This window comes from Pleurodeles waltl, chromosome 4_2, assembly GCF_031143425.1.
Source record: "Pleurodeles waltl isolate 20211129_DDA chromosome 4_2, aPleWal1.hap1.20221129, whole genome shotgun sequence".
NCBI lineage: Eukaryota > Metazoa > Chordata > Amphibia > Caudata > Salamandridae > Pleurodeles > Pleurodeles waltl.
Genome location: NC_090443.1, coordinates 827,575,571 through 827,594,539, shown reverse-complemented (window position 1 = coordinate 827,594,539; position 18,969 = coordinate 827,575,571). Strand labels below are relative to the sequence as shown.

Here is an 18,969-nt window from a genome sequence, read left to right as displayed (position 1 = left end):
GCCCCGCCGCAGCGTTTTGATGCACCTCGCCGCTGAAGACCTGATCGTGGTGAGGACCGGCCAAAGGCGAGTCGAGATCTGGGGCCCGCAGCTCCCCCCGGAACGAAGGAGAAAAGAAAACTCCCAGGACTTCAATCTGACCGCAAGCGGATTGACCGCCCACGGCTGCCCGCGCCCAGAACTCCGGGTGACGAGTGGGCGCCGCGGCACGAACTGTTGAGGGGGCCTGGGGCGCTGCGGAGGCCCAAACGCACCCGGGTGTCTGCCGCAGCTGAACCGCTGCGAGGAATGGCTGGAGGTGAGCCGTGAACTGGGTCAGCCACCGAGGTGTTGAGGCTGAGGATCCGCGTTGCCAGCGGGGAGGAAGGCCCTCTCATGTTCCTCCCCTCTCCCTTCCCCACTGGATTGAGGTGCCTGGTCCTGGGAGGTGGCGCGTTGCTGGACTGTGAAGAGCTGGCCCCTCTGTCCCCTCCCTCCGTCCGAGTGGTGGACTGGGCGAAGAAATTGTTTTTTTGAGACTCGGGGTTTGTGGACTTGGGGACCCTCAGAGCTGCTCGGTTGACCTGCAAAGTGTGAGACTGCGCGGCGGACTTGGGCCGTGGACAGAGGCACCCTTGTTCCTGGACTCATGTGCGGGGGCCCGGCCGGACGGTGCTGCTGGCCCTGACACTCCTGCGCCCTGAAATCAGCGCCAGGGGCAAAGATAAGTCGGCGCGGCAGCGCAAACATGCATGGACCAATTTACCACGGCCACAGCTGGGACTCGGATGGAGGACCGTGCCCCGAGTAAACTGTAAACTTCGTACTTGTATAGCACACTCCTCACCCGTTAGGGTCTCAAGGCGCTGTACGCATACCGCTGTGGAACCCCTCCTGGCTTTTCCCTGTGAGGTGCCCACTCCTGGGCAGCCTCCAAGGTGAAGCCAGGCATCCCAGCACTGTTGGGGCCATTGTGGAGATTAAGCAAGCTACTGCCCACAGTTACAGAGTGGGACCCATGAATTAGATTAGGCACTGATACGAGAATTATCAGGTCTGAGGAAATTGAGCGCAAGACCCGCCGGGTCGGGAATTGAACCCTGGTCCAGGGGCAGATTTCTGCATCAGGGTCTGCCGCTCTAACCATTGAGCCACACTTCTCCACCTAGTGGAGGTGGCGAGCCACAGACGGTGCCCGGCGACGATCCTCCAAGCAATTAGGGTTGACGTGGCCCTGGTCCGGCAAGACCTCAGCAACGCCACAGCTCGAATTACGGAGGCTGAATCCAGGATATCCACAGTGGAAGATGACGTGACCGCTCTCAAGGCTCAGGTCTCCGCACTGACCACTCTCGCACATCGGAACTTCGCCTAAGAGCCGAAGATGCTGAGAATAGGTCCAGGCATAACAACCTTCGTATGGTGGGCCTTCGTGAAACTACTGCAGCACCATCTCTAGCCACGTACTCTGAGGAGTGGTTCCGCTCTTGGATGCCGACGGACCGCCTCACACCATGGTTCGCGATCGAGCGAGCCCACAGGGCCCTGCAATCAAGGCCCCCGCCGGGTTCTCCACCCAGACCAGTGATACTCTGTCTCTTCAATTTCAAGGACAGAGGCGCAGTGCTGCAAGAAGCATGCTCTAAAGGAGATCTTTTCTGCAACGGTGCAAAGGTCCTCCTTTTCCCTGACTACATGCGAGAGGTACAGCAACAGCATCGCTCATTCATTGAGGTGAAACAGAAACTGAGAGCAATGGACATTCAGTACCGTCTCCTGTTTCCAGCAAAACTCTGTGTGGTCCACAGTAACAAGACTTAATTCTTTGAACAGCCGGCCACAGCGTGGACCTGGCTGACGGAGGAGGTTCCTCTTGGTCCGCACAGGGACGGATCAAAACCACTGCGAGAAGCGCTGTTGAGCCACCAAAAGGGGCAGCCGCCCGGCCGACGCCGTCGCACGCCGTGGCGCAGGGTGCAACACGGATCCCGCTCGAGCCCCCCCCCCCAGAGACTGGGGTGGAACCATAGAGCCCGCGATCACTGGAGGATGATGGGGGCGCCCAGGGAAGCCCTGGCCCGCAGAATGCGACGCTGACCCGGTCGGGGTCCCTAGACGGAACGGATATGTCCCGAAGTCCGGTGCTGTGACTTCACAAATGATAGATGACTCTGAAAACGGTGCAGATTGCCGAGATGAAGAGCATGCCAATTTTGACTAATTACCACTTACTGTGTTTCTGTACTTGATCCGATGTCATGGAGGGGTCCACCACTGCTCTATCAGTTAACGCTTCACCCCACTAGTTCCGAAAGTGAGGTGATATATATGGGCGACAGATGCTTCTGGGGGGAAGTATTGGGTGGGGTGGGAGTTGGGGGGCAAGGGAGTTTAGGCCTGGTTCTAAAGGTCATTGTTATTGTTTTTGTTATGCTGAAATGTTTGTGTTTATTAGCCAATACACAGGGCAGGAAGCGCAGAGACTCAATTGACACAGTAGGGGCGCATGTTCCGCGGCAAAGGGGGCAAGACAAGGTTTTTCGGAGATCCCCAGGTCCAGTAATGGAGAGCTTTGGTAACTGCTGTGGGAATTTTCAAGACACCCGCCCCTATGAACCAGACACAGGTTATCTCATGGAATGTTAATGGTCTCCTCGTCAAGATTAAGCGCACTGCAGTCTTTATACACCGATATCGACCTGAAGCACTCCTACTGCAGGAGACACATCTTTGGGCGATAACTGCCCCTTCTTGCCCCGCAGGGGTTTTGATAGACTGTACCATGCTGGGTTTAAGCGCGGATCGCGGGGTGGCCATACTACTACACCGTGCATTTCCCATGACAAAAATCCAGGTATGAAGGGACCGACAGGAACGCTATGTAGTCATCACCGGGAAAGTTGAAGGGACCACGATCAATATGGTCAGTGTTTATGCTCCTCCCTCGTTGGTACGTGGAACCCTCGGGGACCTCACCAAGCTGCTTCTAGACCGGCCTCCCGGGCTTACTATGTTGGGAGGAGATTTTAACGCAACCCCGGACCCAGCCTTGGATGTAGCCAGTCCGCTCTTCATGTACAGACACGCAACGGCTGCGGGAATCACTGGGTGGTTCTCCGCGACGGGGCTTTGCGATGCTTGGCGGGTGTGGCACCCAAGAAGGCGACAGTTCACCCATACCTCAGCGGCCCATGGCTCGCAATCCAGAATTGATCTGGTGCTGCTCCCAAGTACGGACTGCACCTACCTCTCCCATATTGAAATACTACCGAGGGGAGTTTCCGACCACGCCCGCTTCGGTTCGTCGTGGGCCCGCTCGGTCTCAGACCCATTCTATGTGGCGGCTAAACACGTGGTATCTTCAGGATAAGGTCTACACTGAGCAGCTGCGGCAGGCACAGAGAGAGTACTTTGAATTGAATGAAAGGTCGGTGGCCTCCGTGGGCATCCTATGGGCGGCAGGCAAGGTGGTGCTGCGGGGTACGGCTAAAAGCCTGATACGGGATCAGGAACGCACACAAACCCAGCGTATTGAACAGCTGGAGTTCCGGGCGCTGTGTCTGGAGAATGAAAGTGCAGCGAGCCCAAGCGAAAGGGTGACGCGACACCTTCTCCTAATCCGTGAGGAAATCCGAGATCAATCCCTAGAAGCTGCAAAGCACCTGTGGAGGGCTACCACTGCAAAGATCTATGGGTGAGGAGACAAAACGGGAAAGATGCTGTATTGACTGGTGTCCCGCCACCGGGCTTCCAGAATTGTCCCCGAAATTTATGACGGGGAGGGGGGCCTCGTTGTGGGTCACCTAGAAGTAGCGGACGCCTTCGCCAGATACTACCAAACACTATATCGAGCGTCTGCAATGATCGATCTGGGTCAGGCCCGCTGATTACTGGATGAGATTCCCCTCCCGCGGTTACCCTCAGCAGAAGTGCGGATCTTGGATGAACCTATTAACACAGAAGAAATTGGGGCGGCTATCTCTGCAATGGGTACAGGGAAAACGCCAGGTCCCGACGGGTTCCCCATGGAATACTACAAAGCGCTCAAGGAAGACATAACGCCACGCCTGTTAAAACTCTTTGAGGAAGTGGAAAGTGGCGGGTCCATCCCCCGAGAGCTGGACGGTGCCACTATTGTGGTGCTTCCTAAAACCCAGCCCCCTTCGCTGCACTGTGCAGGTTATAGGCCGATATCGCTGATTAAAACTGAGGTAAAAATCTGCGCCACTATCCTCGCCGCTCGCCTCAAAAGGGTTCTACCGCAGCTAATCCATCCAGACCAATGTGGGTTCATGGCAACTCGTAGTACTCGACATTACATTAGCCGGTTACACGTGGCTTTGGCTGAGCGTCGCCGACTGCCCCGAGACCTTGCCCTTTTACTCATCGACTTTGAAAAGGCCTTTTTTAGTGCTCCGGCACGCGTGCTTGGGGCCGAGGTTTCGTTGTCTGGTCCGAGCGTTATACACCAACCCCACAGCCCGCGTACAGGTCAACAGGGCCTTGTCCTCAGTTTTTGAGGTTTATCGGGGCACACTTGGCCATTGAGCACCTGACCCAGATGATCAGGACAGACCTAGTATTATGCGGCTGGAGATGGGGTCACTGCCGAGAAGACAGGATAGCGTTATACGCTGACGACGTCCTGTTGTTTATGGAAAAACCCAGTACAACGTGCCCGCGAAGTCTCTGTCTTTTACGACGCTATGAACAAGCGTCTGGACTTAAAATGAACCCTACCAAATCGATACTGGTCCCACTGGCTAGTCCGCATGACTGTTTTGACTGGCAGGACACAATATCCTTGCGCAGGCTCAGCTTTAAATATCAGGGCATTTGGGTGTCCCTCTTACATGAACTGACATGGGTCAGAAACCTGGCACCGTTGTTGGCACGTGTCAGGATGGACCTACAGAGATGGCAGACTCTACCACTAAACGTGATGGGCCAAGTGGCCCTATATAAAATGATGATCCTGCCAAGACTTCTATATGTACTTCAGAACTTTCCCCTCCCAATCCCTCGTTGCTCGTTTAGAGCTCTGGAGAGCGCTACTGGGCTGTTTCTCTGGAAGGGGGCCAGGCATCGAGTAGCGGCACAACACTGCCGGAGGGGGGTTTATGATGGGGGCCTGGGTGCCTCATGATTGGTTCACCGGGGGGGTGGGGTGACCCGGCCTATCAGGTAGAGTTGGAGATCCTGGGCTTCCCACGTATCCTTGATATGTTATACGGAGCACCCCTCCCCCGAGACATGGAAGAGATAACTAGGGTGGTTTTCTTGGCATGGCGCACCGCATTAAGACATACCCACTGGAACACCGTCGTCACCCATCAAAAGGGGAAATTGTTGAGCGCGACTGCAGCGCTGGAAGGGTTTGCAAAATGAGACCTGCTGGGCATTTCACTAGCGGGAGATGTATGGAGGCGGGAGGCAATTAAGTCATTTCAGGATCTACATGCAGACTTTCAACTAGCTCAGACACAGTTCTTCAGGTACCTCCAGCTCCAGCACGCCCCTGAGGGACCACTTGTCGGCCGCAGGCCCTTTGCCGGAATATAGCCCACTGGAGGCCAAACTACTTATGGGGAACCTGGGTGGGAGAGGCATTTCCCAAATCTATCAAATGTTAGTTAACAACGCTCCGGGTGGCCTGGGCTCAGTTAGAACCAGATGGGAGTCATAGGTTGGAGCTCTCGAGGAGGCGGAGTGGAGGGAGGCTTTGATGGCACCCCGGGTATTGACGGTGTCTGTTAGACTTTGCGCAGTGCAATTCTACTACTTACATGGAGCATATCTGACACCGTACAGGTTGCACCGGGTGGGTCTCCGCTCCTCTGCCCAATGCCCGCGATGTTCAAGAGAACCCGCGGATTTCTTCCATATGGTTTGGGCTTGTCAAGTGATACAGACATATTGGGGCAAAGTGATCCAAGAATTGAGAATGGCCTTGGAACAGGAGGTGCAGATGTCCACAAAGTTAGTCTTGTTGGGGGTAATGTAGGAAATGGGAGGATCGCGGGCGAGGTGCGCCCTTGCGGCCACGGCCATGCTGGTCGCGAAAAGAGACATCACTGCCGCCTGGAACTCCTCCAAGGGTCCGTCATTCCGAAAGTGGAGAAGGGGTGTTGACTGGTGCGCAAGCCAAAAAAAAATGGTATACGAATCCAGGGGTTGCCCTCGGAAATTTGAGAGAATACGGGGACGATGGGTGGGATTGCTGCCATAGACCAGGGCGAGACCACAACTCTGAGTGTTGTAATAAGAACTGATTTGATACTTGCCTCCTGGACCGCACTACTGTTAAATGTTATTGTCGATGATGGGTTGAAACTGGAATTCCCTGTACTGTCTGTGCATTCTGTCCTGCACATTTTCTTTCTCTTTCAAAACAATAAAAATGTGTTTATAAAAAAAAAATATATATTTAGGGGATCAGAATTAGACTAAAAAAAGAACATGCATAATTTGGCCATGAGAAGAAGAGAAGATCCCCGGCAATATATCTCCTCCTCGAATAATCTTTGGGCCTCTCTCTGGGATCTCAGCTCTTCCGTGAAGCACACTGGCTCTGAAGTTATGGGAGCTGACACTGGCACTGACTGGGTTCCAGAGGGTTGAGGAGTTTGCATGGGCGGCCTCGACGGCAGCACCATTTGCGGCAGTTGCACCGTTTACCTCTGGGCTGTGCGACAAGCGGGACATAGCCTGCACTGGGGACCAACGGGCAACAACAAAAAATACCAGTCTGCCTGAACTGCATTAACACAGCCTCTCTCCTGGATCTCAGCTCTTCCCTGAAGGACACTGGCTATAAAGTTATGGGAGCTGACAATGGCACTGCCTGGGTTCCAGAGGGTTGAGGAGATGGCATGGGTCGCCTCGACCACAGCACCATTTGTGGCAGCTGCACCGTTTACCTGTGGGCAGCGTGACAACAGGGACTTAGCCTGCACTGGGGGCCAAAAGGGCAACACCCAAAAACACCATACTCTGCTGGAACGGCACAAACACAGGCATACCCCAAGGCCCCAAGGGACCTGAAGGCGGCCCGAGGAGGCAACCGTCCTGGAGAAGATCCTGAAATAAGAAACTCTGCTGGATATGACCCTGGGGCTTTGATAAGGGGACATGGGTGCTGCAGGCTTCACAAGCTGGGTGGGGTTGCCCACGTACTGCGAGGGTGAATCTGCCAGCAGAGTTGGTTTGTGGGGCACAACAAGAACTAACTCTGGCTCTGATGGCAAGGTTACAGTGGGAATATGTGGGCACCTGAGTGACTTACCTTTCAAAGAAGCTCTGTTTTGTATGCTAGCTTCATTGGCTTTAGGAATGCAAGGATGGTAAGCTTGAACAGAGCCCTGGAGTGGCACCTGCCTCTCATTTAGTCATCAGCCTGCAACACTGAACAGTTCTCCTTTCCTCTCCGCAAATACAATGGGGTCCATAATGAGGCAAGACTTGCATGACTTGTGGTCTGACCACAGACAGATCGAATGATAGCCAGGAAAGGACATCTGCCCCTTGCAGTCTCTACATGGGTTAAAGTCAGAAGGCTTTGGAGGAGATATTGGAGCACTGCACTTTTACTTTGATTTAGGTAAAGCACAGTAGAGTGAAACTCTCCGAGAGCAGCTGTAGAGCCTCGTCTAAGGCACAGCAGAAACTTAACTCGGACCTGCCACGTAGCCAGCACCCCCTACCGCTGTCAAGAGCTTTAAAGCTTTGGCATTTACATTAAGGGATGGTCATTATGCCATTTCTGTCCGCAAAAGAACACATTTAGAAGCCTTCAGTTTTGATGAAAATTCTCCAGTTCACCTTCATTTGGCTTGCAATGCAAACTAGTTTTGTGATTCTTTCTTCTGTGCTCGCTGTTTATTCACTTCAATTATGAGTGAGTCAGTCCTCCATTGGCTACAGCTTGACAGCCATCACAGTGCCATCTTTTTTCCTTCATTTTTACCAGAATCATACTGTAAGGAAATGCCTCCTTGGCATGGTTACCCCCTGACTTTTTGCCTTTGCTGATGCCAAGTTATGATTTGAAAGTGTGCTGAGGCCTGCTAACCAGGCCCAAGCACCAGTGTTCTTTCCCTAAACCTGTACTTTTGTTTCCACAATTGGCACACCCTGGCACCCAGGTAAGTCCCTTGTAACCGGTACCCCTGTTACCAAGGGCCCTGATGCCAGGGAAGGTCTTGAAGGGCTGCGGCATGTCTTATGCCACCCTGGAGACCCCTCACTCAGCACAGACACACTGCTTGCCAGCTTGTGTGTGCTGGTGGGGATAAAATGACTAAGTCGACATGGCACTCCCCTCAGGGTGCCATGCCAACCTCACACTGCCTACAGGTATAGATAAGTCACCCCTCTAGCAGGCCTAACAGCCCTAAGGCAGGGCGCACTATACCATAGGTGAGGGCTTAAGTGCACGAGCACTATGCCCCTACAGTTTCTAAGCAAAACCTTAGACATTGTAAGTGCAGGGTAGCATAAGAGTATATGGTCTGGGAGTCTGTCATACACGAACTCCACAGCACCATAATGGCTACACTGAAAACTGTGAAGTTTGGTATCAAACTTCTCAGCACAATAAATGCACACTGATGCCAGTGTACATTTTATTGTAACATACACCCCAGAGGGCACCTTAGAGGTGCCCCCTGAAAACTTCACCGACTACCAGTGTGGGCTGACTAGTTTTAGCAGCCTGCCACACACCAGACATGTTGCTGGCCACATGGGGAGAGTGCCTTTGTCACTCTGTGGCTAGTAACAAAGCCTGTACTGGGTGGAGGTGCTTCTCACCTCCCCCTACAGGAACTGTAACACCTGGCGGTGAGCCTCAAAGGCTCACCCCCTTTGTTACAGCACCCCAGGGCACTCCAGCTAGTGGAGTTGCTCGCCCCCTCCGGCCACAGCCCCACTTTTGGCGGCAAGGCCGGAGGAGATAATGAGAAAAACAAGGAGTCACTGGCCAGTCAGGACTGCCCCTAAGGTGTCCTGAGCTGAGGTGACTGACTTTTAGAAATCCTCCATCTTGCAGATGGAGGATTCCCCCAACAGGGATAGGGATTTGCCCCTCTCCCCTCAGGGAGGAGGCACAAAGAGAGTGTAGCCACCCTCAGGGCTAGTAGCCATTGGCTACTAACCCCCCAGACCTAAACACACCCCTAAATCGAGTATTTAGGGGCTCCCAGAACACAGCAAGATAGATTCCTGCAACCGAAGACGAAGAAGGGCTGCTGAGCTGAAAATCCTGCAGAGAAGACGGAGACACCAACTGCTTTGGCCCCAGCTCTACCGGCCTGTCTCCCCACTTCTAAAGACACTGCTCCAGGGACGCGTTCCACAGGGTCCAGCAACCTCTGAAGCCTCAGAGGACTACCCTGCATCTAGAAGGACCAAGAACTCCCGAGGGCAGCAGCTCTGCTCCACAAAGACTGCAACTTTGCAACAAAGAAGCAACTTTGAAACAACATACGTTTCCCGCCGGAAGCGTGAGACTTTGCACTCTGCACCCGACGCCCCCGGCTCGACTTGTGGAGAACAAACACTACAGGGAGGACTCCCTGGCGACTATGAGCCCGTGAATAGCCAGAGTTGACCCCCCTGAACCCCCACAGCGACGCCTGCAGAGGTTATCCCGAGGCTCCCCCTGACCGCAACTGCCTGCTTCAAAGACCCAACGCCTGTTAAAGACACTGCACCCGCAGCCCCCAGGACCTGAATGATCCGACCTCCAGTGCAGGAGCGACCCCCAGGTGGCCCTCTCCCTTGCCCAGGTGGTGGCTACCCCGAGGAGCCCCCCCTTGCCTGCCTGCATCGCTGAAGAGACCCCTTGGTCTCCCATTGAATCCTATTGCGAACCCGACGCCTGTTTGCACACTGTACCCGGCCGCCCCCGTGCCGCTGAGGGTGTACTTTCTGTGCTGACTTGTGTCCCCCCCGGTGCCATAAAAAAAAACCTGGTCTGCCCTCCGAAGACGCGGGTACTTACCTGCTGGCAGACTGGAACTGGGGCACCCCCTTCTCCATTGAAGCCTATGTGTTTTGGGTACCACTTTGACCTCTGCACCTGACCGGCCCTGAGCTGCTGGTGTGGTAACTTTGGGGTTGCTCTGAACCCCCAACGGTGGGCTACCATGGACCCAACTTTGAACCCTGCAGGTGGTTTACTTACCTGCAAAACTAACAAACACTTACCTCCCCCAGGAACTGTTGAAAATTGCACTGTCTAGTTTTAAAATAGCTTATTGCCATTTATGTGAAAACTGTATATGCTATTTTGCTACTTCAAAGTTCCTAAAATTCCTAAGTGAAATACCTTTCATTTAAAGTATTGTTTGTAAATCTTGAGCCTGTGGTTCTTAAAATAAACTAAGAAAAGATATTTTTCTATATAAAAAACTATTGGCCTGGAATTGTCTTTGAGTGTGTGTTCCCCATTTATTGCCTGTGTGTGTACAACAAATGCTTAACACTACCCTCTGATAAGCCTACTGCTCGACCACACTACCACACTACCACAAAATAGAGTATTAGAATTATCTCCTTTTGCCACTATCTTACCTCTAAGGGGAACCCTTGGACTCGGTGCATGCTATTTCTTACTTTGAAATAGTACATACAGAGCCAACTTCCTACACATACTTCTCAAGCAGATTTGCCAGGTACTCCTTGATGAGTTTCTTACCCTTCATAACATTCCCGAATCAGTGTCTCAGCACAGACTCCTTTTTTTGTCTGGGTCCTGGAGTGAGCTTGCAATGAAACTTTATGGGTCGCATGATAGCTATCAATTTTATTTGCATGTTGGTTATTTGCTGGGACAGAATTATTAGCCCCTGTAACTGCTGTTAGTACAAGGTCTTTAATAATCACATTCTATTACAAGGTGGGCTTCCCAGTGCCCACTATCCTCCAATTGAAGGCAACTGACCACCTTGCTGAGCAATTCTTTGCCACAGAACCTTCAGCCAAGCCAAGATTTTCTCCATTGTTCGCAACCACCTTTCCCGTCTTTTTTGTGGACCTTCTGGACCTGCTGGGAGCACGTTCCCCCACCCCAATATGGCAGTAAAGGTCTTGCAGCTACGGATTTGGTACAGTTGCAATTGTCGCAAAGGTTATAGGGCATTAGAAGGCCCCTATGCTGAAACTGGGTCTCATTAGTCCTTTATGTTGTAACATGAAGCACGAACATTCAAGCCACCAAGCATAACTCAATGCATCACATTCAAACTCTGAGGGAGACAGGCATCAGCAGAAAGTTTGGCTGGTAAATTTTCATTTCTCCTTCAAGTCTCATGCCTCACTGCACTCCTTCCTTCCCAGAATGATTTGTAATGCCAAATTATAAGTAAAATATTGTTTAACATTAAGCTGAATGAGCTTAATTTCAAATACAATCAGACCAGGGAAGAGACAGCAAGGACCACAGTGTCTCTTGTGAGCACAGGCGCATGCCTCCATCAGCAGGGCTGCAGATGTCACTACAGTACGGTTCTGCTCATTCAAGAAAGGTGTACTGTAGGGAGGGAGAATGAAAGACCAAGCTAAGTGCAAAAACGATAATATCCAAAACCTGACATTCGGTGGGATTTTATGAAACAACTGCAACCCACAATAAGAATCTAACTGCCAGAAATGAGGATTTGGGCATCTGATGTTTCTCTGAACTTTAGAGAGTCAAGCAAATTGCTAGGTGTGCAAACAAAGTGTTCTGTCAGTAGCTATAGCCAAAGAATGCTGGAATTCAAGTGGTAGATCTGAAGCTAGTGGCCCGAGCCCAAACCAAACACATCCCCACTATTACAGCTGTAGTATAATGGGAAGGAGGGGCTGACCTACGAAAGTTCAAGAGACTTGATACTATTAAAGAGATTTCAGTTTGGATGCTTTTTGTCTGAGGGAACAGCTATACACTATATTATAGCGATAGGAAATAATGACTAACATGACATGAAACAGGAACATTCATATAGGTATATTTTATATGACTATTATTAGGGACTGACCTTAATGTATTTTATGATTTTCTTCTGCAGTTGCTTTAGCCAAATATTATGACACCCAATCTAATGAGTCCACAACCAACCCACGATTATTTGACACTTGCCATATAATATAATCATCTGCCAAAACACTGCTGATTTGAGCAAAAGATAATTAGGTTCAAACCTTACCCGATCAAAAGTTATCTTAATCTCACAAACACCATGTATTTTAGATGAATGACCTCAGTTATTCAGTTTGATTTCATCCATCTTTTCTGCTTTGCTTTAAAGTAGACTTATCTTTAAAAAGATAATACGGCTTAGCAGAGTGGGGGATGACAGAGAGACAGGAATAAAAGAGATAGTAGAAGTGCAGATAGCAAACTGCAAACTCTTTCAAAGTATTTGGCTAGAAGGTCTTACAATGCCAAGCACTTAAGGCAGCAATGGTGACAATAACAAATATATGAAAAACATTTTTTTAACGAATGGTGGAGAAAGCTCACAATCACATTTTCATTTGAATATAAAGCAGCAGCTGCTAATGCCTAAATAAGGACAGCATCATTTTCCACATATTTCGAAATGTATGTGAATATTTTTGCTACTTGCGCTGTAGGGACTGTTACTTTGCTATAACTATGTCAAAGGCAGTAGATAGAGGCCGATCTTTCACCTCTTTCTCAGAGGCTCTGCAGAAAGGGTGACCCCTTACAGAAGCCACTGTAACTGTCAGGTGTGTCACAGATTATAGAAAGGTTGCTCTCTAGCTGTAGTGCCTGACAGCACAAAGAGGAAAAGGCCCAAATGCACAAAACCTCCAAAGTGCTGGCTCTCAATTGTAGGAAAGGTCTTACAAGACTGAAGCTTTGGATCTGGGTATAACCAGAAATGGGGCAGAGCTAGCAGAACTGGAGCAGGAGCTGGCAGGAATGGAGCACAACTGGGGCAGAGCCAGAGCTGTAGCTGGACTCGAGCAAAACGAGAAGCAAGTAATAAAACAGCAAGAGCACGGGCGGAGTTGCAATCAACTGGTACACAAATGAGTTTTTTAAAAATATTGGTAGAACAGGAAGTGCTTGACCAGAAAGTGATGGTCTCTCAATAGGAACTACCGAACAGGAAGGGTTGGACTAAGAAAGAAACACTGGAATGGTGTTTAAGTGGCCACCTTGGAGTGGAGACTGTGTTGGTACACTATACGTGGCCACCTTTGAGTGGAGAAGGTTTTGGTACACTACCTTAGAATACAGTCTCAATAAAGTAGAGTTGGATTGTAGCTTTTCTTTTACAGTTGTGCCCATTGCTAGCCCAGAATAAAAATTTCCCAGAGAGTTAAATATTTAAAAAATGCATGTTAAAGATGAAATCAGGCCCACTAAATCTTAAGTAAATGGTTTACACTTGTTAGGAGAAAGTGTTAACAAATTATTGCTCTTGCACAATTTTATTTGCAATTTAATCAGTGTACCTTTAAGCTGAAAGCGTGACAAACTGAAAGCATAACAATTATATAATTACCAGAGAGAATGACGATGCTGCTTGTTCCAACAATCCTACAAGTCCTGCCTCTGTAAAATACTTTCCAGAACAGATGCCTTCTTCATCTGGAGATACCACATCATCAGAAACAGCAGATTCTTCCAAAACATTTGAAGAAACGTTCTAAGGAAAAATAGGTCATACATATGCATATCAGTAACTACTTTAACCTTCCTAATGAATATTCTAGTGTTTCTGACTGCCTTATCGAGCCATTTTGCAGCTATGCAGTGTATCAAGCAATTGTATCTGCTCATTTAAACATTCATTCACCGTTAGGCCACTAAGAAACTAATGTGGTAGACCACAGACACTGCTATGACCTCATGCCAACATTAACCCATCCAAGCGTAACAATTGGATGGACAATCATAGTGACTAAATATAACAAAATCTTGTATTGTTTAATTTATGAGCTTGTTGGAAAGCATATTCTTTTGTCTGCATTTATTTTGTTGTATGTACAAGCCATTACCTGAAACGTAACACATCCCACAGGAAGATATTTGCGATCCTCAAGCATACTCAAGTATTCAGCCACAAGTGCTGCAGAGTGTACCAAGCACTGTGCAGCTTCTGCATGATTGCTTCTTTCTGAATGTTTCCCAGCCATGTTCTGCAACCAAGTCAAGCGTAGGTCGGGTGAGGTTTGATAACCCTTCGCAATTCTGAAAGAACATAAAATTGAATTTGCCAAAAATGAGTAATAGTCGGGAGGAAGAGCTAGAACTCACATATTTGTATATCTGATCTGTTGCTTGCAGTGCATCTCTTAAACCTGATAACCACATTTTATTGAAAAAATTTGATATGCTGTTATAAGTTACGGATCCAGCAACAACATCTATGGACTGCTTCCAACCCTCGACTAACTTAGCAGCATGTCTGGAATTAGAGTTAATTCGATAAAGTGGTTCTGTTAGGCATACTATGCCTCAAAGACCTCAGACCTCAGACCTCAAAGCTTGCATACCCATTTTGCCTCAAAAAGAAAAATTAGGGATTTCAATGTCTGGGGATTCAGAACGAGGTGAAGTTGTAAACATGTATTATAGGCAGGACTATTACTGGACTGCTCAAATCAGGAGCTTTCTTGCTGAAGTAGGTCGTGTTGGCTAAAATGGCCCTAATGCAGCATTGTTTTTAAGTGTTTATCTCAGTATAACATACACCTTTGTCACAGAACCTTATTCAAGGCACTTAGCATTATTATATTGAACACTTTCATAAGAGGGGAAATAAGTTGATTGGTGCTCGTAGCACTCAAACCTAATTACAATAAGGGTGGCATCTATGCAAAAGGTACCTGGAAAGTGAGGATCTGGCTGCACCACTATAGCTTTTGTTGGAATGGTTCTCTGAAGAGCTGACCACAGACAGAGATTTGTTGATTGATAGAGAACCTGACACTGACCTCCCAAAGCAGCTCTGCCCTGGAGTCAAGAATGTAATCCCTTCCCTATTCCTGATCAGATTGGTTATATGACAGTGTGACTAGATTCTAAGGCTACGTAAGATTAGTATGCCAGAGGCTCTGAAGGCCCCCATATGGAATCTACAAAATTTAAGACTGGTAGCAACAATATCACAATGACCACGTGGAAAACAAATGTTGCTGAATGACCATGTGAAACTTACAAGTTAGCAAGACTTTCAATTCTTTCACTGAAGCGCACACTACGTTCAGTGTAAACTGAGACAATTTATATAACAATACAGAATTTTAAAGACAACTAGAGACACCTGGCACAAAATCCTACATGACTATTTTACCAAGTGCACTATCCACCTTGATGGACCTATCTCTAAATGGCAAAGCAAACACAGTACAGTACAGGGCTTACAAGATATACAGAAAAAGCCACTTTCAGTTAACATCAAAAGGGAAAAAGGATTGTGTTAAGGAAACTGTACATAAGGACTAGGCTAAGCTTTAAGAATCCCATGAGTTACATTAGGTTTCATTGGACCCGTTAAACATATTAAATAGTATCTATGCTACACTTGGGGACCTGCATAAAATTGAATGTAACACACAGCAGGAACATCTCAAGTGCAATGTTCTTGAGGCAACCGTTCTTCCACCTTGTATGGTTTTGCCTTAGAAACTACTTACTGGACTAGAATTAGATGGATACACACAAAGCATGAGTCACTTTGTTTAACTGACACCAAGTGCAATCATGTTTGGGGTATCCCCATTTAAAACAGCAAAAATGAGAGGAACAGTTGGACGTTGCTCACTCTGGTACTGGGAAACTGGGGGATAGCTATTTAATCAATGGTAAGGGAGGCCACTTCGGTAGGAGTTTGAACCAAAGATATGGAGGCATGGGCACAAGCGGAGGAAATTTGCATATGATTGACTTGCATTATTAACAGATTCTATTTCTATTACATGTAGTTACATCTTTTGTCTGTGTTCTCCCCTATGGAGAGGTGAGGATGTGCCCATATGTTTAATGGTGTATTTGCAAATATCAAGCAACTAAAGGACAAGTTACTTACCTTTAGTAACAAAATATCTGGTAGAGACATATTCCAATTGCAGATTCCTTACCTTAGAATTTTCCCCCAGGCGTCAGACTGGATCCGGATATTTTTCTTCGAACAATAACCTTGCGCGTCGGCAGGTGGCGTCGGTCGACTCCGCGGGCGTCGTGGTCGCCTTGATGACGTCGGGAGTAGTATATAGATGCTGTCCTCGCGCAGTGACGTCAGTTTCTTTTAATAACTTTCCATGCCAAAGCGCAGAGCCGCTAAGAACGCTGAGATTGGTGCGCCAGAGCTAAGGACCTGAAAGGGGGAATCCCTGTCCCTAAAAATCAGTTTGCAAGCGGGGAGGATGAATGGGCGGTAAGGAATCTGCAACTGCAATATATGTCTCTACCAGATATTTCGTTACCGAAGGTAAGTAACTTGTACATCTGATAGAGACCTCTAGTCGCAGATTCCTTGCTTTAGAACAGATACTCATGCAATGCCATCCTTGGTGGTGGGCTGCGAACCAAGATCATACTAGGAAGTCTTGCAGGACCGAAACAACCAAAATAGCCGTCCCGATGGACCTGACTGTCCAGGCAGTAGTGCTTAGCACACATGTGCAGGGATGCCCATGTAGCTGCATGGCAGATATCCAGGACAGGAACTCTGCGTGCTAACGCAGTGGAAGCAGCAGTTGCTCTGGTGGAATGAGCATGCAAGCCTTCAGGAGGTTGCTTTTTGGCCAAGGCGTAGCACATTTTGATGCAAAGAAGCACCCACCGAGAGATGGTACGCTTTTGCACCACCTTCCTTTTTTTCGCATCCACATACCCAACGAAGAGTAGATCGTCCACCTGGAAATCTTTAGTACGATTGAGGTAGAACACCAATGCTCTTTTTGGGTCCAGATGGTGGAATCTCCCCTCCTCATGGGAAGGATGTGGGGGTGCGTAGAAAGTAGGCAAAGTGATTGACTGACCTACATGAAAGGGTGTAACCACCTTAGGAAGGAAGGAAGCCCTAGTGTGCAACACTAATTTGTCAGGGTGCACAGATAAGTATGGAGGTTTTGAGGAAAGGGCCTGAAGCTCACTCACCCTGCGAGCAGAGGAGATAGCGACCAGAAAGACAGTTTTGAAGGTGAGGAGCCGCAAGGGACAATTATGCATTGGCTCAAAGGGGGTACACATCAAATAAGTAAGTACAAGATTTTGGTCCCACTGAGGCATGATAAATGGAGTGGGAGGAAATAAATGGGTGAGCCCTTTCAGGAATTGTAGGAAAGTACCATCTTGCCTGGTATGTTACCCCCATTTTTCACTGTATATATATTGTTTTAGTTGTATGTGTCACTGGGACCCTGCTAGCCAGGGCCCCAGTGCTCATAAGTGTGCCTGAATGTGTTACCTGTGTTATGACTAACTGTCTCACTGAGGCTCTGCTATCCAGAACCTCAGTGGTTATGCTCTCTCATTTCTTTCCAAATTGTCACTAACAGGCTAGTGACCAATTTCACCAATTTACATTGGCACACTGGAACACCCTTATAATTCCCTAGTACATGGTACTGAGGTACCCAGGGTATTGGGGTTCCAGGAGATCCCTATGGGCTGCAGCATTTCTTTTGCCACCCATAGGGAGCTCTGACAATTCTTACACAGGCCTGCCACTGCAGCCTGAGTGAAATAACGTCCACGTTATTTCAAACCATTTACCACTGCACTTAAGTAACTTATAAGTTACCTATATGTCTAACCTTTACCTGGTAAAGGTTAGGTGCAAAGTTACTTAGTGTGTGGGCACCCTGGCACTAGCCAAGGTGCCCCCACATTGTTCAGGGCAAATTCCACGGACTTTGTGAGTGCGGGGACACCATTACACGCGTGCACTACACATAGGTCACTACCTATGTGTAGCTTCACAATGGTAACTCCAAATATGGCCATGTAACATGTCTAAGATCATGGAATTGCCCCCTCTATGCCATCCTGGCATAGTTGGCACAATCCCATGATCCCACGGGTCTGTAGCACAGACCCTGGTACTGCCAAACTGCCTCTTCAGGGGTTTCACTGCAGCTGCTGCCAACCCCTCAGACAGGTTTCTGCCCTCCTGGGGTCCAGCCAGGCTTGGCCCAGGATGGCAGAACAAAGGACTTCCTCAGAGAGAGGGTGTTACACCCTCTCCCTTTGGAAAAAGGTGTTAAGGCAGGGGAGGAGTAGCCTCCCCCAGCCTCTGGAAATGCTTTCATGGGCACAGATGGTGCCCATTTCTGCATAAGCCAGTCTACACCGGTTCAGGGACCCCTCAGCCCTGCTCTGGCGCGAAACTGGACAAAGGAAAGGGGAGTGACCACTCCCCTGGCCTGCACCTCCCCTGGGAGGTGCCCAGAGCTCCTCCAGTGTGCTCCAGACCTCTGCCATCTTGGAAACAGAGGTGCTCTGCATCGACGGCTGAGTTAGTCCGCTCTGGCGTTGAGGGAGCCCGCCAGATGTTGAACCATCAGGATAATGACCTGATGTTCAAGCCATGTCCAGAGGCGTAGTGCCTCCTGACAAAGGATCCAGGACCCTACTCCACCCTGTTTATTGGAGTACCACATGGCGGTAGTATTGTCCGGGAACACCTGCACCACTTTCCCTTTGAGAGAGGGAAGGAATGCTTTCAACGCGAGTCTGATCGCCCGGAGCTCCAGCAGATTGATATGAGCCCAGACTCAGCGGGAGACCAGAGTCCTCTGATCTCCACCTCTCCCAAGTGGCCGCCACAACCCAGAAGTGACGCATCTGTCACTATAGACAGATCTGGTTGGGGAAGGGAGAGGGATCTGCCGTGGACCCAATGAGGATTTGAAAGCCACCAATGCAGGTCTTTCGCAGTCCCCTCTGCGATCTGGACCAGGTCGGTGAGATTACCCTGATGCTGCGCCCACTGGAACTTCAGGTCCCACTGCAGAGCCCAC

At 49.2% G+C, this 18,969-nt stretch overlaps 1 protein-coding gene across 10 annotated transcripts in view; it reads right to left on the bottom strand.

Annotated features, from left to right (window-relative positions):
* DOCK7 (dedicator of cytokinesis 7) overlaps window positions 1–18,969 on the bottom strand; it is a 1,022,674-nt gene that overhangs the window by 135,532 nt on the left and 868,173 nt on the right. For all 10 annotated transcript variants that reach the window (XM_069232530.1, XM_069232531.1, XM_069232532.1 and 7 more), the window contains 2 exons: window positions 13,999–14,191; window positions 13,503–13,646 (listed from right to left, as the gene is read on the bottom strand). In XM_069232530.1, the coding sequence (XP_069088631.1) occupies window positions 13,503–13,646; window positions 13,999–14,191 (337 nt within the window). The remainder of the gene's footprint in view (window positions 1–13,502; window positions 13,647–13,998; window positions 14,192–18,969) is intronic.